Here is an 18,962-nt window from a genome sequence, read left to right as displayed (position 1 = left end):
CATCTGTACTGTTTTCCAAAGTAGCTGCACCAACTTGCATTCCCACATGAAGTATATTCTTAAATATTCCTTGAATTCATTGGCGAAGCTTTACTTTTTTTAAGGGACGTGAGGCCTTGAATTCACCCAAACTTTAGCTTTTTTCCTATTACCTTTCTTTCCCTGCATAATCATATTGAACAGGCTCCGCTCTAGCTCAGGGCCTGGGGCCCAGAAGGTGTCAAATACCTATGCAGTGATTAGAATACTCCAAAACGTGTTCTGTAACCTTACATAATTTTTGGCCAGATTACCTTGCTGGTTTCCTATCTTGCATTTCGTGTGGGCAAAATTTTCACAAGCCAAAGACCCCTGCTCAATCCCTTGGTCTTTCCCTGGTGGTGGGGAGGATTCCTGGCAGGGTAAGCACGACAGAGAGCTGCCTCTCAAAGGAGGCTTCAACTTTGAGAAAATCCAGGGAATGAAAACTGGGGCCAACTTACTTTCCATCCAAGTAAATTCTGAGACTTTTGTCTTTAACAAAATGCTTTTATTTCTATTTTTTAATGGAATGCATTGTTAGGTTCTTGCGTGAACTATCAAAAGGCACTGATAGTGTTTGCTTTATCTCTTCCTTCCTGGTCGCAGAAAGGGGGTACAAAAGATCTGCTGAAGTCAAGCCCAGCAGAAGCCACATGGCACGAGGGAGTGAAGGGGTCAACTGTGGCGCTGGTGCACGGAGTGTGGAGCGATGGTCAATAGTCATCGTAGTTGACGTCGGCTCCGTGCCTGAAGCTGTCAAGGCTCTGGGGACCAATCGCTGCATCCTCGTCATAGTGACGTTGGTAGTAATCATAATAGTCGTGCCCATTCCGACCTCTGTTAAGCCAATAAGTGACATCATCTTCAAATTTCTGGGGAAAAAGAGGAAAGAGAGAGAATGGATTTTAGTACACATATTCCCCCTAGAACACATCTTATGTCTGGCTTTTCTGTGATGGCTTTTCTTTGGTGATTAACAGCTCTAATCAAGAATCACTGGTCATGATGGTATTCTGAGCTCAAAGGCCAACAAAGCCAGCTAAAGAGTATGGATAAAAGCCATGATTGGGAGGGAGACAAACTATAAGACTCTCACAAAACAAGCTGAGGGTTGCTGTGGGTAGGGAGGTAGGGAGAGGGTGGTTGGGTTATGGGCATTGGGGACAGTATGTGCTGTGGTGAGTGCAATGAGTGTGTAAGCCTGATGATTCACAGACCTGTACCCGTGGGGCTAATAATACATTATATGCTAATAAAAAAAAATTTTTTTTAAACCACTGTCTCCAAAGGAGTGCACACCCAAGCCCTTGAAAACTTCTACCCTGTGAGTTCTAAATATCCTCAACAAACATTTTTCTCTTTTTTGGGACATAAAATGGACAACTCCCAAGGATAGTGATAGCTTGGCCTGACCTCCAGGTGCTGCACACATCTTAGAGACATTGCCTTGCCTTCTCTCCCTGTCCTGTCCTGGGCTTGGCCCACTCCAGTGCATGGAGTAGATGCTTGATAAATTAAATCAGCCACCACCCTGGCGTGGTAGAGCCATGCATCCGTGCAGTGGTTAGAACCTGCACGGCTGCACTTACTCATTCCATAATTGTTGATTACATGGACCCAGCATGTCAGCACTGTGCTGGGCACTGAATGACCACCCAGAGCAAGCAAGACAGATTCCCTTGCCTTCACGAAGCCTACAGCAGCTGAGAGACACACGAAAAGAGAAGGTTGCAGTTAGCAGGAATAGAAGGGAAGGGGAAGAACTGAAGAGAGTGAGAAGCACAGAAGGACTGGCAGGTTTCCAGCTGGGGAAGCTTTGCTATCGATGCCTCTCCTAAAGGGAAGACTAATTCTCTGTCGGTAGTGAAAGTGCAAGACGAATGCAGATGGCTGCTCGCATGGGTTGATGCTCACGACTTGGCGAGAGGTTTGGTGTGAAACCACAAAGGTGGGGACAAGAGAAGGATGACCTACGGAGGTTGCAGGGTACCTAAAAGTTTGGGTCCAATTTTTCTCGAAATGTAGCCAGTGCACCCCTGCGTCCAAAATCTAAGGTTGCTATAAAGTGTGAATTCACAGGCACCCTTCCACGCTGTCCGGATGGAATTTTCCGGTGGTTGGGTCGCAGGCATCTGAAGCTGGAAGGCCTGGCCTCGCCCGTGATGGTGTTCTCTGTCGCCAGCCACTTTGGGTGAGGAGTAGGTCAGCCTGTGCCATGCTAGTGAGCACCGCCCTGCCCCTCCTCTGTTTGCTGAGCCCCAGGGGCTTTGGCTTCTGCTCAGTTCTTCCCCGTACCACCACCTCTGCCATGAAAGCCAGAATGTTTGCTTTCCTCACAATGCCGCAGCTTTTCCCATAGTGAAATCATCTTTCCCCTTGGTTTCTTGCATTTTATAATCGTGTTTGAAATTTTGGCAAACCTCAAACCTTGAAACATCAAGGTTTTCAACAAATTAAAGAAATGTTTTGCGGGTACAGAAATAGCACAGACTCATACTTTACAGATCGATACGTGGGGGTGGCACAGAGGAAAAGGGGGTCATAACTCCACTGCCAAAGACAACTGTAACTGACATTCTGATATAGTTCCTTCCAGTCTCTTCTGTGAATATTTTTTTGAAAGATTTATTTATTTATTTGACAGAGAGAGCACAAGCAGGGGGAGTGGCAGGCAAAGGGAGAAGCAGACTCGCTGCTGAGCAGGGAGCCTGATGTGGGGCTTGATCCCAGGACCCCGGGATCATGACCGTAAGCCAAAGGCAGCCACTTCATTGACTGAGCCACTCAGGTGCCCTGGTTGTGAGTTATTTTAAAGACTCCCAGGCAGAATGGTGCAGCAAAGTTACATGGGATTCTGGGATGAATTTACGCCCCAGCCGTTTTGGACGATGACTTCTCTGGAATCCCACTTCCCACTCATGGTGGGAGAGATTCCCATTTGCATGTTGGCTGATGAACAATTCCAGCTAATATCCCTGTATCCCGACGGAAATGTTACCCAACGCCTGGGTGGCAATTGGCCTATCATGGGGACTCATCCTTTTTGAAGTGAATTCTGAAGGCTAATTTTCTGTGCCCTGTTTCCCGGAGCCATGCCTCTGCCCCCAGCACGCTGCCCTGAGGGGAGCCAGGCCTCCAGCAGGCGGAAGTACCCACCGCTTCATCGAAGCCCCTGTAGAGGAACTGCTGGTACCACTGCTGGACCTCCGGCCGGGTCCGGTCCCACAGCTGCCGCTTCTGGCGCCTCGGGCTGTTCAAGAATTCCTTGGCCTTGCTCTCATCCATTGCCACTTTAGTCTTAGCCGGAGCAGGTGCTGAAAAGATCAATTCCCCACCCCCCAAAGTACAAAGAATGAGTTCTGTTCTGATTGGGGCAAATCACTAGTATACATATTCCGTACCCCCAGCCCATCCTGTCTAAGATGGCTTTGACTTTCACTCTTACACCATAAGTGATAAAACACAGCCGCCTGTCATCATTCTCCATGTCCCCGGGTCGTAAGCTCTCCATTTGGATGCAGCCATACCCAGGGGCACAAACTAGCCCCCAACTTCTAGGGCACGGGGGAGAGACAAGATGTCTTGTCCTCTGCAGTGACTCACCAGGCCTAGACCCCAGGCCTCAGGCAGGGGCTGATGGCGTACCCCTTAAGCGTTTAGGAAACAGCTGGATGCTTAAGACCATACAAGTGTATGTTCCTTGCACAGGCAAACCGGTGAGCACCGTGCTTGCTTAGGAGATCTCGGGGGAAAATGAAACAATGAGCCCAGGTGCGGCCCGGCAGCACAGCAAGCTCTCACCCTGGAGAGACCGGGCCACCTTGGGACACGCTCTGCAGACCTCACAGCTCACCAAGGATTCAACCGAGTCTTGACAGGTACTGGCCCTTGCTTTAACATCTGGCTTCTCCCAACGTCTTCCCACTGTGGTCTCAGCTGTTTAAAAGGCACCAATTGTGTGGGCTGGGCTCAGGGGAATCAGCTGTGTCCCCACGTCTGCCCCTGCTCTTGGCGCCCTCATCTATACAGCTGGACTGGCAGTCCCCATCTTGGTGTTGTTGTGAAGGCCGCATAGGATGATGGGAGTGAAGTGCCCAGTGTGTTCCTTGAGTCATATGGATAAGGAGCCATGGATGTGTTCCTTCACTTCCTGTTCATCTGTGTCCCTCTCTCGGGGCCTGTACATAGTAGGTGCTCAATCTGTATTTCTAGGCTTGACTTGAATAAGGGCTGAGGGTGTACACCAGGACTTGTAATTATCTTGGTGATCTGCTCTCTTCCACCTCTTACAGGCTGGCCGTTCGAGAACGTCCATCACCCCAGGTGCCTGGGAGGAGCAGGCTGCCCAGCACAGACATCAGGGACAGGCCAGAGCCTGGTGGGCGGCTGGAAATGCTGAGAAAGATTCTGGGAGCTTCCTCAGGAGCGCCCCACCCCTGTGAGGGGCCACAAGTACTCAGCCCCTGGAGGTTCTGGGGGGCTGACTGGGAAGCATGTGAATAGCACTAAGGAGCCCCACATGGTCAGGGAGCAGACTTGAACCTGTCAGAATCCCCTTCCAGGTGGATGAGGTCCGGGGAGGGAAGAATAAAGGATCAAAGGTTCACATTAGAAATGTTGCCACACGCCTAACTTCCAAAAGATAGAAAACTTCTTCATTTTATGGCAAAGATGACAGTTTCAAGGGAAGACATCCTTCATAAGACCACACGATTGGTCCAACTGATCTACCAGATCATGGTGGGCCCAGAATATGCGTGGCTCCCAGCCTGTTCCATTTCTACAGTGTTTTGCCACTGGCTACCACGTTCATCAGAGGAGTATTTTCTCACAACAGGTGTTAGTCACAAAACAGTTGTTTCTGTTCCGCCTTGCCCCCAAGGGCTAACTGGATAGAGTACCAGGATAGTACTCTTCCAAGTCTACTTCACTAACCGAAGTCTTATGTGCTCTAAAGGATATGCTCTAACTTTAGATATGTGCTCCAAAGTGTTTCATGTTTCCAAAATACACAACATGCAATGAACACAGTAACGCTGTTTCTTTTACTTTGGGGTCTGCACTGACGGCTTTCACAAAAGCATATGCAAACTTTGACCGGCAGTATTATTTACCTAATAAAATGCCTCACGTACACACAGAGTAAGCCCTTCAGATCTGCCAGCCTTTCAAGAAGTAAACACTTTGGTGTTCCAAGCACAGGACCCCAGTGAGCACATGCAGCATTGCCTTTCGTCGCGACCCGCTGAGAATGCCGCCCTTCATGCCAGGTGTCCTTACCTTCCCGCTTTTGAAGCAGCAGCTTGAGTTTATTCCCACTTACGCCACCTAATGGAATGGACATAGAATTCATGTCAGAGTCGCACTGTACCCTTTAATTTCTCAAGTGCAAGAATCAGAGTTGGAAAAAGTCCCTGTGTGCCCTGGTCTCCATCCAGTAACTTGGCAGTTTCACAGTTTTGCTGTTTGTCTCATTCCCCATCATACAGGAAGAGCAATTCAGGCTGCTCCTGGCTCAGACCAATGACAATGACCGTGGCTGACCAGGGGCATGATGATTTGAGCTATTCCCAGGAGAAATGACATTGTTCTTTGAGCACCTTATGTCTTATATTATATGGCCCGGGCACCCGGCATGTGTAAGAAAACTTCAGACTTTCCCTTTTTGTGGTATAGCAAATGGAATAGTGCCCCCCCCCCCCCAAATTCATATCCATCCAGAACCTCTGAATGTGAACTTGTTTGGCAAGAGGACATTTGCAGATGTAATCACCGATCTCGGTTAACTGTGAAGGAGTAGTACCCCGCTGGATGCGAGACGGACTCTGAATCCGATGGCTGGGATTGCTGGAGGAGAGGGAGCGGGTACAGAGAAGGTCGCCACGGGAGACAAAGATGGGCAGGCCCTGAGAAGTAACGCTGCCACAAACCCAGGAACGCACCTTAGCTCTTCGTAAATCCAGCTCAGTTTTGTAACTCGTCTGGCTTGTCTTCCAACGAGGCAATATTGGTACCATTTGCTCTGATTTTGACTTGGTTATGATAGTATTCCTAAGCAGCCTAAACATCTGAATAGGAAATAACGTGGATACACTTCTCTTGCTGGTGAGTAGATGTGAGGAGCTGCAGACACCTCTAATCTAAGTTCTGTGTGAAGGTACAAGGCTTGTCCCGTGAAGGGAGAAAAGCCTCAGAAGTCAGGGGCAGAGCGTGTTCAGGTGTAAGGAGCTGGTCTGGCCCCAAGAGGGAAGGGGTGGTGTCCACCTTTTCAGGCAGGTCCTTAACCTCCCACCCTTGGACAGACCCTAAAGCCTGTGCTCGCATCTGCAAAGAGGTACAGTTTTCTGGGAACGGGAGCCATAGTTCTGGCCAGACTTTCACCAAAAGTGTCTGGGACCAAGATAAGATTAAGAACCGTTGCTTAAAGAATTTACTTAATTCTTAAGGGATTTAAGAATTCTTAAAAGAATTCTGCTTAAAGAATTTACTATGTAACGGGGGTGGGGGGGGGGGAAGCACGCTTGTGGCCATAGGTCACAAATTGGCTGCCCACAGCTGAGCTTTACCTGTGTTTGATGAGCGCACCAGTGTTTACAAAGTTTGAATTTGAATGGCTCTGGGCCCAAGTTCCTCAGCACAAGACGGGGTCTGTAAAGCACCACTTCACCTACTGGCTCTCTGTAGGCATCTGAATTTGAGCGCTACCCAACCCCCTTCAGTGTAGGTATGCCAGCCATGAAGCATGGTTGGGAAAAATCTCTGGGAACCAGGAATTTTTTGCGGGGAGAGTAACAGCATACATTTATTACCAATAACACTCTCAACTCCAAAACTGGGCACAGAGATTAAAAATAAAACTACATCACACTTCTCAGTAAAGCATTACTAGTAACTTTCACTAAAAATGTATAAACGTTGTCAAAAATTTACCAAGCCTTCAAATGATTTGATTACAGATATTTATAATACATACATTTTAAACTACGTTAACTGATACAATTGGAAAAGATGAGTCAGCAAATAGTTTCCAGAAACACCCCTGGCCCATAGATTAGGGCAAAAACTAAGGTTTCCAATACCTGGACAACCACTCCAAAGATGGGATGAGTCACCCCAAGAGGTTCCCCATCATGAGTAAATAAGTAGAAATAGGCATTTGATGGGGCTCCTATAGAGGGGATTATTTAATTAGAGTGGAGTACGACTGTACTTAAAGACTGTACTTCCCATCAAATGTTAAGAGTCAATAAAGAAATTTATGAACACATTTGCCAAAGCAGACAGATACGTTCCTTGGCACAAATATTAGCATTCATTAATATCTTAACCCTGGTCCATCTCTAATAGCAGCGCGGCACACACAGAATTAAGTGTCATCCTTCCACCTGTTTGCCTTCCGTAAAAGCACTGGAAAATGAATGAAATGTGGCCTAATGTTGAAACAGACATCGGAGTTATGCATTTGCGATCTCGTTGCAATTTCTAGCAGCAAATGTGTCACCACTGTTCTAGAAATGAAAGCCTCACCAACTCAACAGAAAGGCACAGAAAAATTAGGAATTTTTGATATTGCCACTGTGCCAATTGCTACACACTGAAGTATAAGTAAATATTAATACTTGTGATCAGACACCAAACTAAATTTGTTTGAAGAAAAAAAATGAAAAAATGAATAGCTGTGACTTTTTCCCTACAGTACGGATTTGTTTTTTACGCTGATATCATCAGTCACTACTTCTAGGCTGATTATAGACACTCCTGGATTTATTAAGCCTGACATTATATCTCTCAGCAAATACAGAATTTCAGGATGCCCCCTTTGAATGTGCTAACTATTAATAAACCACTCAAGAAGGAGCGATGATCATTTTCTCCATTAAATATATTTGGGTGTTGTAAGGAGCCACCTGTGGGACTTGATGCATCAAGATTTTCATTTTATGTCCTAAGAACTTTCACACTCCAGCTTCAACGACGATAATATTTTAATCAATTCCTTCGCTGCATTCTTGGTACAAATAAAATAAAATACAAATCTGAAAGGCAATGGTTTACAGCAGGTGCTCCCTGCTTTTATTCAGATGTGTTTCTGAAAATGGGAGGGACAAAGTAGGAGAGGCAGATCAATCATGTAATTGACTAGCCTCCCCTGTGTTTGTAACTTAGAAGGAGAGCAAGTCTCCCCACTTGAACAGGTCCCCCACTGCTCTGGAGACCTGGAGCTTTGGCCTCAGGGCTCCTAGGGCAGATTAACTCCCTCCCTTCCACCTGGAGTTTGCTTTTCCATACCTGTTTTGAATAATCAAAGTACAGAAGTAAAGCAATCGAGTGTCTTTCATTGTCGTTAGCCAGCTACTCTGTAGGGTGAAGAGCAGCCGTCTCACGGGCAAGCCTTTCATGCCTTCTGGTCCATGGACCCCTAGCAGGAGACCTGGGGGTCACCATATGCCTCCCAGAGTTGTGAGGCTCAAAGGCGCTTATGCAGGCATGAGGCCACTAGTGAACCGTAAAGGAGGCTACAAGTGGACGGTAGCATGGTCAGGACTCCCAGGGTTCAGATGCCTGCACCCCCACCAAACTACTCCATTTGGAAGATGTGCATGAATATGCTCATTTTATGCGGAATGAACCTGGAATTTTCAACCGATTCACGGAAGGCTCCGTGAAGCACAGAAGGTTAAGCATTTATCCTTTAAGAGCATTTCCCATCTGGGATGTGAGGCCTGTGCACAGTCTGACACACCTTGAAATGGATTTATTGGGAAGTGCCTGGTAAGGAACTGCCTGGAAGGGTATCTCCTAATGCTGCTTTGGGACGGCCCTCCATCCTAGAGGCTCCCCGTTAAGCCCCTTACATTAGGTCCCAAACACTTCCTGCCCCTCCTCTGGACCTTGGCCCTCATTCTTTCCCAAGGTGTCCAAGCCATGTCTGAGACCCTGCGCTTGACCCTGGTACTCCGTCTGCTGGCCCAAGCGTGCCACTCCCACTTGCGCAAGTGCAAAACCCAAGACCCCTGCCACCCTTTTGGTATTTGCCCGGGCTCAGGTTGGGTCTCTCCGCCCTCACGCCATCACCGATCACCCTCGCCAGCGCCCTGTCGTCGCCCCACTTACCTGGGCCCAGGCAGAGCAGCAGGAGCAGTGCCAGTGCCATCAGAGCTAGGACGGTGGGCCGCGGGGATGCGGCGGCCATGGCTGCAACGGGAGGGCTGGAGGGGAGACGCGCGCACTTCCAACCGCTGCACGAGAGGACTGAGCTAGGTGGGACAGGGGTGCAGGCAAGAGGGCGCTCCCTACATTCCAGCTGGGGCGGGACCTGCTGGCCGGGCGCTGAGCCAACCGGCCGCGGGCCAAGCTGCCGCTCGGAACCCCACCGAGTCCCGCACCGCCCGCACCCGGGTCACGCTGGCTGTCCCTCCACGGGGGCGCCACCGCTCGGCTCCAAGGCCACGGACGCGCGCCATGCCGGGGCCACTGAGGGCGGCCGGGGTCAGGGGAAAGGATGGGGAGACGGACCACCAGGTCCCAGCTCAGGTTTCTCTCCCTCGTCCCCCTCGGCGGCTGCCTATTGGATGGCCCGCTCTCCCGCTTTCGCCTCTGCGCTGGTGCTTCCCTTCCACCCCATCTCGCTCCCTCCCGGGCTTCGGGCCCTGCTTGGCCTTGGCTTCTAAAGTGGCCTTTGGAATTTCCTTCATTCCGGGAGTGGCGCTTAAAGATGCTTTTGGCTGTGCTGTGTTTTGTGAGACTTTGAAAGACTCCACAGTCTGGGTTCAGAGCTGCAGTTCAGGAAGACGTCGCCGCCCAAACTACTCTAATAGAAAAGCCTTTCAGAAACCAGGAACCTGGTGAACTCCCGGGCGTTCGCAGGACAAATGGGTCCTTCTGTGGGCCCCATAATCTGTGCACACTTAGAAGACATTAAAGGGAGGCCCAGGGACACCATAGAAGTGCCCCCCCCACCCCAAACCAAACACAGAGACACTAACAGGCAGTTGTCCCAGCTGACCTTGAGCTGGTCACCTGCATTTACAAAAATGGCCATGTGGCTACATTCCCTTTATGGACCCTTCCCACTTAAAATCTGCTTTGGACTTGCTAGATTGCTTTTCTGAAGCTGGTTTATCACTTTTTATATCTTCCCATAGTCCGTGATGACCATCCTGCCGTAGGGTTCACTCTCCATGTCATACATCTGGCTGTCCCGAGCAGGCAGGGAGAAAGGAGCACCATCATCCTGAGCTCCAGGAGGCAGACGGCAGCCCCGGGAAAGAAAGTGTGAACTGTGTCACAGAATCACAAAGACCTGAGCCAGAGAGAGCCTGAAAGGGAGGGTCACACACCTAACGGTAATAGGGAAATATTCACTAACCCCTGGGGGACCTGAGGAGTCAGGGAGAAGGAGAAAACCTATACTAACAAAACGTGGTGGCTTTCCTTTAGTTCAGGGATGAGACATTTGTTAGCAGGAAGAAAACCAAAGCAAATATAAAGCCATTGTCCTGTTTGGATTGATTTAGGACATACATTAAAGATGTTAATTGTAATGTCTCATCTTGTGGTCATCATCCTGTCCACGCTCCAAATCTCCGGCAGGATATGCTTCGAATATAACATTTAGCTTCTCTTGTAATTAGGGTCTGGTGAGAACTGAGTTCATGAAACCATAGTAAGGACAGTAGCCACCTCCCTGGACAGTGTCCTTTTTCTGTCTTTTGGATGGAGACCTACATTTTCTCCCCTCACCTATCCCTTCCCATTTTCAGCTGAAAATGCAGAGCATTGATATTTTTTTTTTTCTCTTAATCCAAAGATTCCAAGGGGAAAAAAAGGTCTGCTTTAATCAGCTCATACAGTTGTAGCTTTTGAAGACAAAGTGAATATTGAATCCTAATATTTTATGAGCTCGTATTTTAAAAAAAAAAAAAAGAACTTGAATTTAAAAACAAATAAGCACTGATGTCACATTCGTAAGATCAATCAAGTATCCTACAGAAAATATTTTAAAATAATTGCCATAGGCAGGAAGAACATTTCCTGAGATGAGGTTCAGATTCCTTTCCCCAGGGAGCTCATTCAGGTGCCACCTCCAGACCGATCCAGCCAACACCCTGGGGCACTGGGGACCAAGCAGCATCTTTCACAGGGAGGACGGTGGTGAGAAAACATTGCCAGAATGGTAGACGGAAGCTCAGCTGACACTTTCTAACTGAGCAGATACACAAGATCATGTTTACTTGCAAAACTTGAAAAAAAAAAAGTGGTTACCAGAAAATTTTATGATTCCCAGATAGGTGGGACATTATACAGCCCAAATTATGACTGAGTCTCCATCGCTGCCAATCAGGGAGACAGCCTCTTTGGGTAAAATGTCTATTGAAATATAACATAATCCAGGAAAGTGTGCAGATACATGACATCGTGATCAGGAAATAACTTTAACAACCCTCCAGGGCCCATCTCCATCACCCTCACCCCAGAGGCAATATACCTTGATAGTCTGATGCAGTCATCCTTTAAAGAAAACTTTAGGGGTGCCCGGTGGCTTAGTAGGCTAGGTGCCTGACTCTCCATTTCCGGTGGGGTCATAGTCTCTGGATCCAGCCCCTCATCGGGCTACATGCTCAGTGAGGAGTCCACTTGAGGATTCTCTCCTTCCCTCTCCTCTCCACGCCTCCCAACTCATGCTCTCCCGTTTAAAAAAAAAAAAAAAATCATTGATGTTTCATTTTCATTTCCTTAAAAAGAAAAAAAAACCTCAAAATAAAGACTTATGGTTACCAACAGGAAGATATTAATTACTAGAAAGAGCCATTAAAAGCATCAGATTTGTGGGGCACCTGGGTGGCTCAGTGGGTTAAAGCCTCTGCCTTCAGCTCAGGTCATGATCCCAGGATCCTGGGATTGAGCCCCGCATCAGGCTCTCTGCTCAGCGGAGAGCCTGCTTCCCTTCCTCTCTCTGTGCCTACTTGTGATCTCTGTCTGTCAAAAAAATAAATAAAGCATCGGATTTGTGACTGTGTCAATTGAATCCAGTTCAATTCTGTCTCAATGTGTATTTCTCAAAATGCTCACCGGGCATCATTTGCCTCAACCATATTGCAGAGGGATGTGTCTTTGTCCCACTCGTCTTGTCTGCCTTCCGCTCACTGCTAGTAACATCTTACCACCACTGATAAAACAGCCCACAGCTCTCGCCACTATGCATCCCACCGAGCCCTTTGTTCACATTCATTCCTGCCTTGTCCAGGAGTACTTGGGTTCTGCTCGGTGGGATTTCTGTGTCTCTCTCACACAATCATGGGATAATCCAGCTGCCATGCGGGGTGGCGGCTGGGCAGGATTGGGCCCTAGTGGCGGTTGCTGCAGCTTCCCATGTGTGATGGAAGTCTCCGTGTTCCCCATGAGGTCAAAAGCCCCTTTCATACACCGTGTTTGGTGGCCAACTCTCCTTTCCTCTGGGACTGATGAACTCGGGTGCTTCCGTTGGAGACTCTGTCAGTTCGTGATACCAAAGTTCCTTTTCACTTGCTTATTTGACAGTATATATGAATACTAATTAGGTATGAGGCACTGGGAAAAGTCCTTTTCTTCCTGTGTACTTAAATTTCTCCTCCCGCTCAAGTGCATGCCTCTCCTTTCTCCCTCTGCTCGAGCTGATCGCATTCTTTATTTCAGTGTTTTTCAAACTAGGTCAAAAAATCCTGGGGTGCCAGTTACTGCATGGTCAGACTCTAGGGAATTCTAATCCAGTCCATCTCGGGTGGTCCCAGGGGTCTGCATGTGTTGTAAGAAGCGGCTCTTCGAGAGTGCTGATGGCCACAGTGCTCTCGAGTACCATCTGAGACTCTCAAGCCCCGGGAGTCTCCACAAAACTTGCCTGCTCCCCTCAGTCTGTGCCTGGCCTCCCTGCCCCTACACTTTCTGCCCCCATTTACCAGACCAGTCCCAGGGGCTTAATTTCTGCTATTTGGCACAGCAGCGAAGAACACAAGCTTTGGGTTTCAGTTCTTTCCCTGTTGTGTACTAACTATGCCCATAAATCGCATGTCCTCTGTGGTTCTGCGGAATTTGAGAAATACCATCTAGCATGCTGATACCAGAAGTCACATGTAGAGAGCCTGGTATTCAGTAGGCACCCAAGAAATGTTTAGAAATGTTATCTTTGCCAGAACTTCCCTGTGACCTCTCTGCTCAGGGTCTCTGTGGGTCCTCTGCTCACCCTGCAGCCTGGGCCAGGGGCTGAGGAGATATTGTTAGGGCTGGGTCCCCATCTCCCCTACACCTCATTGTTGTATGTTATCAGAGCCCTGCTGTGACAACCTCCATCTCAAAATGCAACACTAACCAACTTCCTCCCTCTCTTTCTCCTAGTTCACAAGAAACAAGGTTCTACTAGAGCATGTTGAATGATATCACAGGGTGGGGAATTCTACAGAATTCTGCAGAACATGGGAAAGAGGGCATGTTTATTACAAGAGACCTCAGAGACAAATCAACCAAATACAGTGTAGGACCCAACTTGACTCTGAGTCCAAACAAACCAGGACACAATAGGGGAAATTTGATACAAGAGACTTGATAATGGAATGGGTGTCTTTTTACTCTTGTTACTTTTTTAGGCATGAAAATGGTTTTACAGTTATTTTTGAAAGCACTTATGTGTTATTACTGCCTACTGGAATATTTATGGGTAAAGTGATCTGATGTATGGGATTTGCCTAAGTATTTCAGGAAAAAAGACTGGCAAACGTTGATAATACTTTTGCTAGGAAACCACTTAGACATGGCTTGAACCCCACTGGTGATGTCTACAGAGGATCAGGATACTATTTTCTGTGTGTATATGTATATATACATTTTCATAATCACACGTTTTTTAAAAAAGAGAATCTTAGTGGCATCCCATTGACTATAGAATATATAATACAACACATGTCCTTCAGTCTCTCTATTTAGCCTTAAAATATGGCTAATAGTTATTTTCATCCCTTATACATCCTGTAAGTTTTCTGAGTTCCCCAAAACTCAAATTCTTGAGTATATTCTTTTCACCTTCAGATCTTCATGGCTCCACCCACAACATTCCCATTCTCTGGGATGCCATGAGGCCTACTGCACTGGTCACCTGTCCCTGCAGGGCTCAGCCAGGTGGTTCTTCTGTTCCACATGGTGTTGATGGAGCTCACTCAACAGTGCTCAGTTGGCAGATGGGTTTCCCTGGACAGTCCTGTAAAGCTCTGCTCCCATGTCTGGTGCCTTAGTGGGCTTATCTGCTTAGTGGGGTAGATTCAGCTGAGATTGTCACTTGAAGGGCTTCCATGTGGCTTCCGTGCTGATCTCTCCAGCGTGAGGATCTCAGGATGGTTCCTAAAGGGAGACCCAGAGTGCCAGAGACACTATTCCAAGATCAATTGTTCCAAATGAAAAGAAGACAGAACTGCCAGTATCTCAATGTCTTGGCCTAGAAAGTGACGTGAATCTGTGCCACCATCTTCCATGGATCAAAATAGTCATGGGACCCATCAGTTTTCAGGGCTAAGAGGGACAAAGATGTCATTTCTCAATGGGAGAATGTCTAAGAATTTGTGACCATCTCTAACCCACCATAACCACCCATCCTTCAAGGCCAAAAGGTCTCTCCTACTTCTTCCTTTTGGGCCAGTAGTATGTTTTCTTTTGAAATTTCTGTAACCTTTAGGTCCCTCTGAATGTTTCCCCATTCCACCTTGGATTTATGTGTGTACTTTTTCTTTTCTTCAACGGATTTTCAGATTTGAGTCCTCAATCTGTTTGCCCTCATTTTTTATGACCCCATAAAACAGAACACTCAAAAATATTTGAAGAATGAATAAATGTTGCCTTCTAAAAGTGAATCTGTGGTCACACAGGTAGTGTATAAACAAGATCAGCTTGTATGTTTCTGTTTTTTATTTTAAGTGTGATATCAGAAAAATAGATGTTCCACATAACAAAAGCTCACAGCAGCCCCTCGCTGATAGTGATAAGGAAGGTCCATTGCATAGAGACCCCTGCCAAATGCCAGCCATAGACACTGTCTACACCTAGAGGGTGGCAACCTGGGGGTTAATTTTCCTGCTCAGTGGTAGGTCTTTAAAACTCCTTTCCTGTTTATTAAGCATATTTCCATGATGGAATTTTAATAACTTCTGCCATTTCAAATAACTGAAGCCAAAGGCAAGGAAAATGGGAAAGTTTCCTCTCAATCTAAAAAAATATTGAGAAACACAAAGTCCTTATTATGTACAGTTCTGGCTCTCTGAAAGGCTCTGTAGAAGCAGGGCTCCTTAATTTGTAAGCAGGCCTCCTGATGAAATGCCCGTACACCCCATGGACAGATGTGGTCCTTAGCGTAGGTGAGCATAAATCCTCTGCTCAGGAGCCTGGAGACAGCCAAAGAGTTTTTTTTGGGGGGAAAAAAAGGTTATTTGTATCCCCAAGTGACCTCCATGAGAAAGGTGATGTGATCATAATAGACCAAGGTGTGGAATGAGGCCAGTTTCCCAATCTCTTCATGTCTTTAATATGCAGAATCTTGACCCAAAAGATCCTGAAAGCTGGAGGAGACCATGGAGCCCCAGAGCAGACTGGCACAGTAAAAGGGCAGCCACAGATGCCCACATTAGGACAACTCCCTGCACACATTCTGCAAATTCCTTTTACTTGTGAGGCAAAGGACCCCGGTGGGTTATTCATACAAAGCCCAGGCAGACACTCAACAACTGCACACAGAGTATGGGTTTTATAGGAGGAGGTCGTGGTCCTGGAGGTGATGGACAGCAGCACTGGGGACCAGGACCAAAGCCAGAGGTCTGCTGTCCTACGGCAGCTGGGAATCAGCAAGGCCAAGTCACCACTGGGCGCTGGTGGGACAGGCAGAAGCCAAAGGAACCAACAGGAATCTCCAGGACCTAAGTGATCTCTGGCTTTAAAAATGACTCAAAGCAGTACCCTTGGCTTTTAACAAACATCTGGAATCCCAAAGATCAGGGACAGGGATCGTGTTGTGGTGCTTATCCTGTGGATCTTGGGGCACCGCTGATAGAACCCTACTGAATTCTATTTGCGGCCAAATAATTAGAGCTCCAAAGTGAAGTACAAGCAATACCTGCATGATTCAATCTGCAGAAATGCTCTGATCACTGTTGCTCTTAACGTTCATGTCCTTTTCTTTTTGGTGGTGTTTCATTTTGTTACCTATGCATGTTGTTAATGACCGAGCACAGAATTTTAAGATAGCCTTGAACGTGCACAGCCAGAGAGAAGATGTCATCCAAATTAGCCCCATGTGAGCATCAGAAATTCGTATCTTCTGCGAAAGCACTCTATCTCCAAGATCTCTGTGAAATAAAAAATGTGATAAGGCAGTAAGAGTAAAAGAGTCTCCATTCATTGAGGGGAGAAAGCAGCAATGCCAACCTCCCCTCCAAGCCTGTTACCCATCCTCCACGCCATCGGCATCTAGGGGGACAAGGAGCTGCCAAGGGAATGCAAAGTCTCTGGTTTAAAGGCCACTTGATGAGTCCCAAGTGGGTCCTGTCCAGCTCCCGCAGGGTGGGCAGGAGCGAACCTCCCTTTTCCAGGTAAGAAAGCCACGGGCCAGTGGTTGTGACTTGCCCAGAGGCGGTTGAAAGTTTCCTGACTCAGTCCATGCTCTTCTCTTGCTTGGGTCTATTTGCATTCTGGGCTCCTCGGCAGTGCTGGGTGCTGGGTGCCGGAAGGAGTGAGGCCAATCCTGGTCCTCAGGGGCTGGCGGTCTGGTCAAGGAAGCAGCAGGTGGACACTGACATCACCAGAGCTGGCACTTGGAATTTGCCAGCTGTTTGAAAGCTACCCGGAATCGGCATTTTAAGGATCCCAAATAATTGAGATTCATCTTATTAGAAACAAGAGTGATAAAGGCTTCTAGAAGTGACTGGTAGTCCCTAGAGCACCTTCACATGGGGTCCATTATTTTGAACCCATGGTTCAAGGATGACTTTCTTCCTCTCTGCCAAGTATACTGCTTCTTCTTCTTCTTCTTCTTCTTTAAAGATTTTATTTATTTATTTGACAGGGAGATCACAAGTAGGCAGAGAGGCGGGTGGAGAGAGAGGGGGAAGCAGGCTCCCCGCTGAGTAGAGAGCCCGATGCAGGACTCGATCCCAGGACCCTGAGGACATGACCTGAGCTGAAGGCAGAGGCTTTACCCACTTAACTCACTGAGCCACCCAGGCACCCCCAAATATGACTCTTTATCTTAAGATTCTGCTCAAGAACCTTGTCTCACCCAAGATATTCACACAGGAAATTTCCTTTTCCCTTTGATGTTTATATCCTTTTAGCTTATTAGTTTGAAATAGTTTAAGCATTTGCTTTGTGATCTTTAGTCTTTGCTCTGTTTTCTCCACTAAGTTTGTGTGTTTCAGGGAGGGTGGGGGAGTTGCTATGTATTTTTGAGTCATTTTTCACACTGCATTTGTCAGACCCCTCCAGGCTTTGGATATCCACTCCTGACTCACTGTTTACTCCCTCACCAGTGAACCTCGTCCTTGGAGAGCCGCCAGGTGCTACAGGAAGGGGTGGGGGAGCCCAGGCTGCTGGAGCAGCTCCAGGGGGAGGGGTGGGGGGGCTGCCATGGAGGTGGTTCCCGGTGGCCCTTTCCATTCGTCCTGTCTCTACTTTGGGGGTTCTGGTGGTAGGGGAGCTCCTGCACCTAAGCAGGAGTGACAGCAGTCATAGGCCACAGCCCCGGAGGGCCACTGGGACCACTGGGTGAGCCCTGTTATCTCTCTATCTGCTCTGATGGGCCTCGGGCACCAGTCCCCAGAAATGCAGCCCCAGGGCCCAAACAGTAACGAATGTCTCAGAGCCCCACTTCCTCTCGTGCGATCGGCTGAGTTACTCAAATAGAACTTTCCAACTCTTCCCAGCTGCCTCCAACCCTGAAAACCAAGTCCAAGAACATCTACATTCTCTAACGACTTTATTGAGCTATCACTGAGCTATAGGAAACTGAACTGCACATATTTAAAGTGTGTAATTCAAAGAGTTTCAACAAATGTACGCAGTTGCGTAACCACCACCTAATCACGACAGAGTATTCCAACACTCCAGAAATGTTCTCTCACGCCCCTTTGCAGGCATTCCCCTCTCCTGCTCTCTGGCCTCTGGCAACCACCGACCCATTTTGTACCACGGTGGATTTGCCTCTTCTGGAATTCCATATGAAGGGAACCATACGGTGCTCACTCTCAAGTCTGGTTTCTCTCGCTTCGCATGCTGTTCTTTAATTCATCCAGGTCACTGCGTGCATTGGTATAGTGTGTTCCTTTTTACTGATGAGCTTTACGAAGAGTCCACTGTATGGCTATGACACAATTTATTTATTTATCCATTCACCAGCAGATAAATACTTGTGTTGTTCCCATTTTTTGGCCGTTAAAACAAAACTGTTAGGAATATTCCCGTACCCTTCTTTGTGTGGACACATTTTCGTTTCTTGGCTGGCAATGGCTGGGCCATATGGGAGTGTGTGCTTAGCTCCATGTTTTAACCTCCATAGTGATCCTGAGGGTGTGTGAGACCGTCTGTTCGTCCATCACATGGGCATAGGGAATAGTGAAAAGCCAGTAAGTCCCTGTCTTTAGGGGGCTTGCAGTTTAGAGGGAGGACGTTCCTCAGAAAAGCCTGTCAAGTTCTGGCAGGAAGTTGACTAGGCTTCATGGGCTCTGGTAGGCCATGTCATGAAGACTGTTCATGAGAGCAGGCTACCCTACATTCCTCTTCGTGAATGCTTCAGATGGTCGGGATTCCCCACTCCATGGAGAAGCCATTCCCATTCTACAGAAAGCTTTCATCGTTGGGAAGTTCATCCTTACTTGGGCTGCTGTCCATTCTCTCTTATGGACCAACCCCCCCCCAACCCACGAACCCACCAGACT

At 47.7% G+C, this 18,962-nt stretch overlaps 1 protein-coding gene across 1 annotated transcript; it reads right to left on the bottom strand.

The window, feature by feature from the left end:
• Positions 1 to 507: 507 nt before the first annotated feature.
• Positions 508 to 9,457, bottom strand: ECRG4 (ECRG4 augurin precursor). The gene is made up of 4 exons (XM_059407864.1): positions 9,136 to 9,457; positions 5,302 to 5,349; positions 3,178 to 3,335; positions 508 to 893 (listed from the first exon to the last, which is right to left on the bottom strand). The coding sequence occupies exons 1-4, from the start codon at positions 9,212 to 9,214 to the stop codon at positions 735 to 737; spliced, it is 444 nt and encodes a 147-aa protein (XP_059263847.1). The 5' UTR covers positions 9,215 to 9,457; the 3' UTR covers positions 508 to 734.
• Between the last annotated feature and the right edge of the window lie 9,505 nt (positions 9,458 to 18,962).

The sequence above is a fragment of the Mustela nigripes genome, chromosome 7 (assembly GCF_022355385.1).
Source record: "Mustela nigripes isolate SB6536 chromosome 7, MUSNIG.SB6536, whole genome shotgun sequence".
In the NCBI taxonomy this organism is placed as follows: Eukaryota; Metazoa; Chordata; class Mammalia; order Carnivora; family Mustelidae; genus Mustela; species Mustela nigripes.
This window is presented reverse-complemented; position numbering and strand designations above follow the sequence as displayed.

What these genes read in the sequence shown, in the direction of transcription:
- ECRG4 (XM_059407864.1), bottom strand. Translation starts at nt 9,214, where the DNA reads ATGGCCGCCGCATCCCCGCGGCCCACCGTCCTAGCTCTGATGGCACTG. An exon ending in GCTGCTTCAAAAGCGGGAAG is followed by an intron (nt 3,336 to 5,301) that starts GTAAGGACACCT and finishes TGATCTTTTCAG; the next exon opens with CACCTGCTCCGGCTAAGACT. An exon ending in ACAGGGGCTTCGATGAAGCG is followed by an intron (nt 894 to 3,177) that starts GTGGGTACTTCC and finishes CTTTTTCCCCAG; the next exon opens with AAATTTGAAGATGATGTCAC.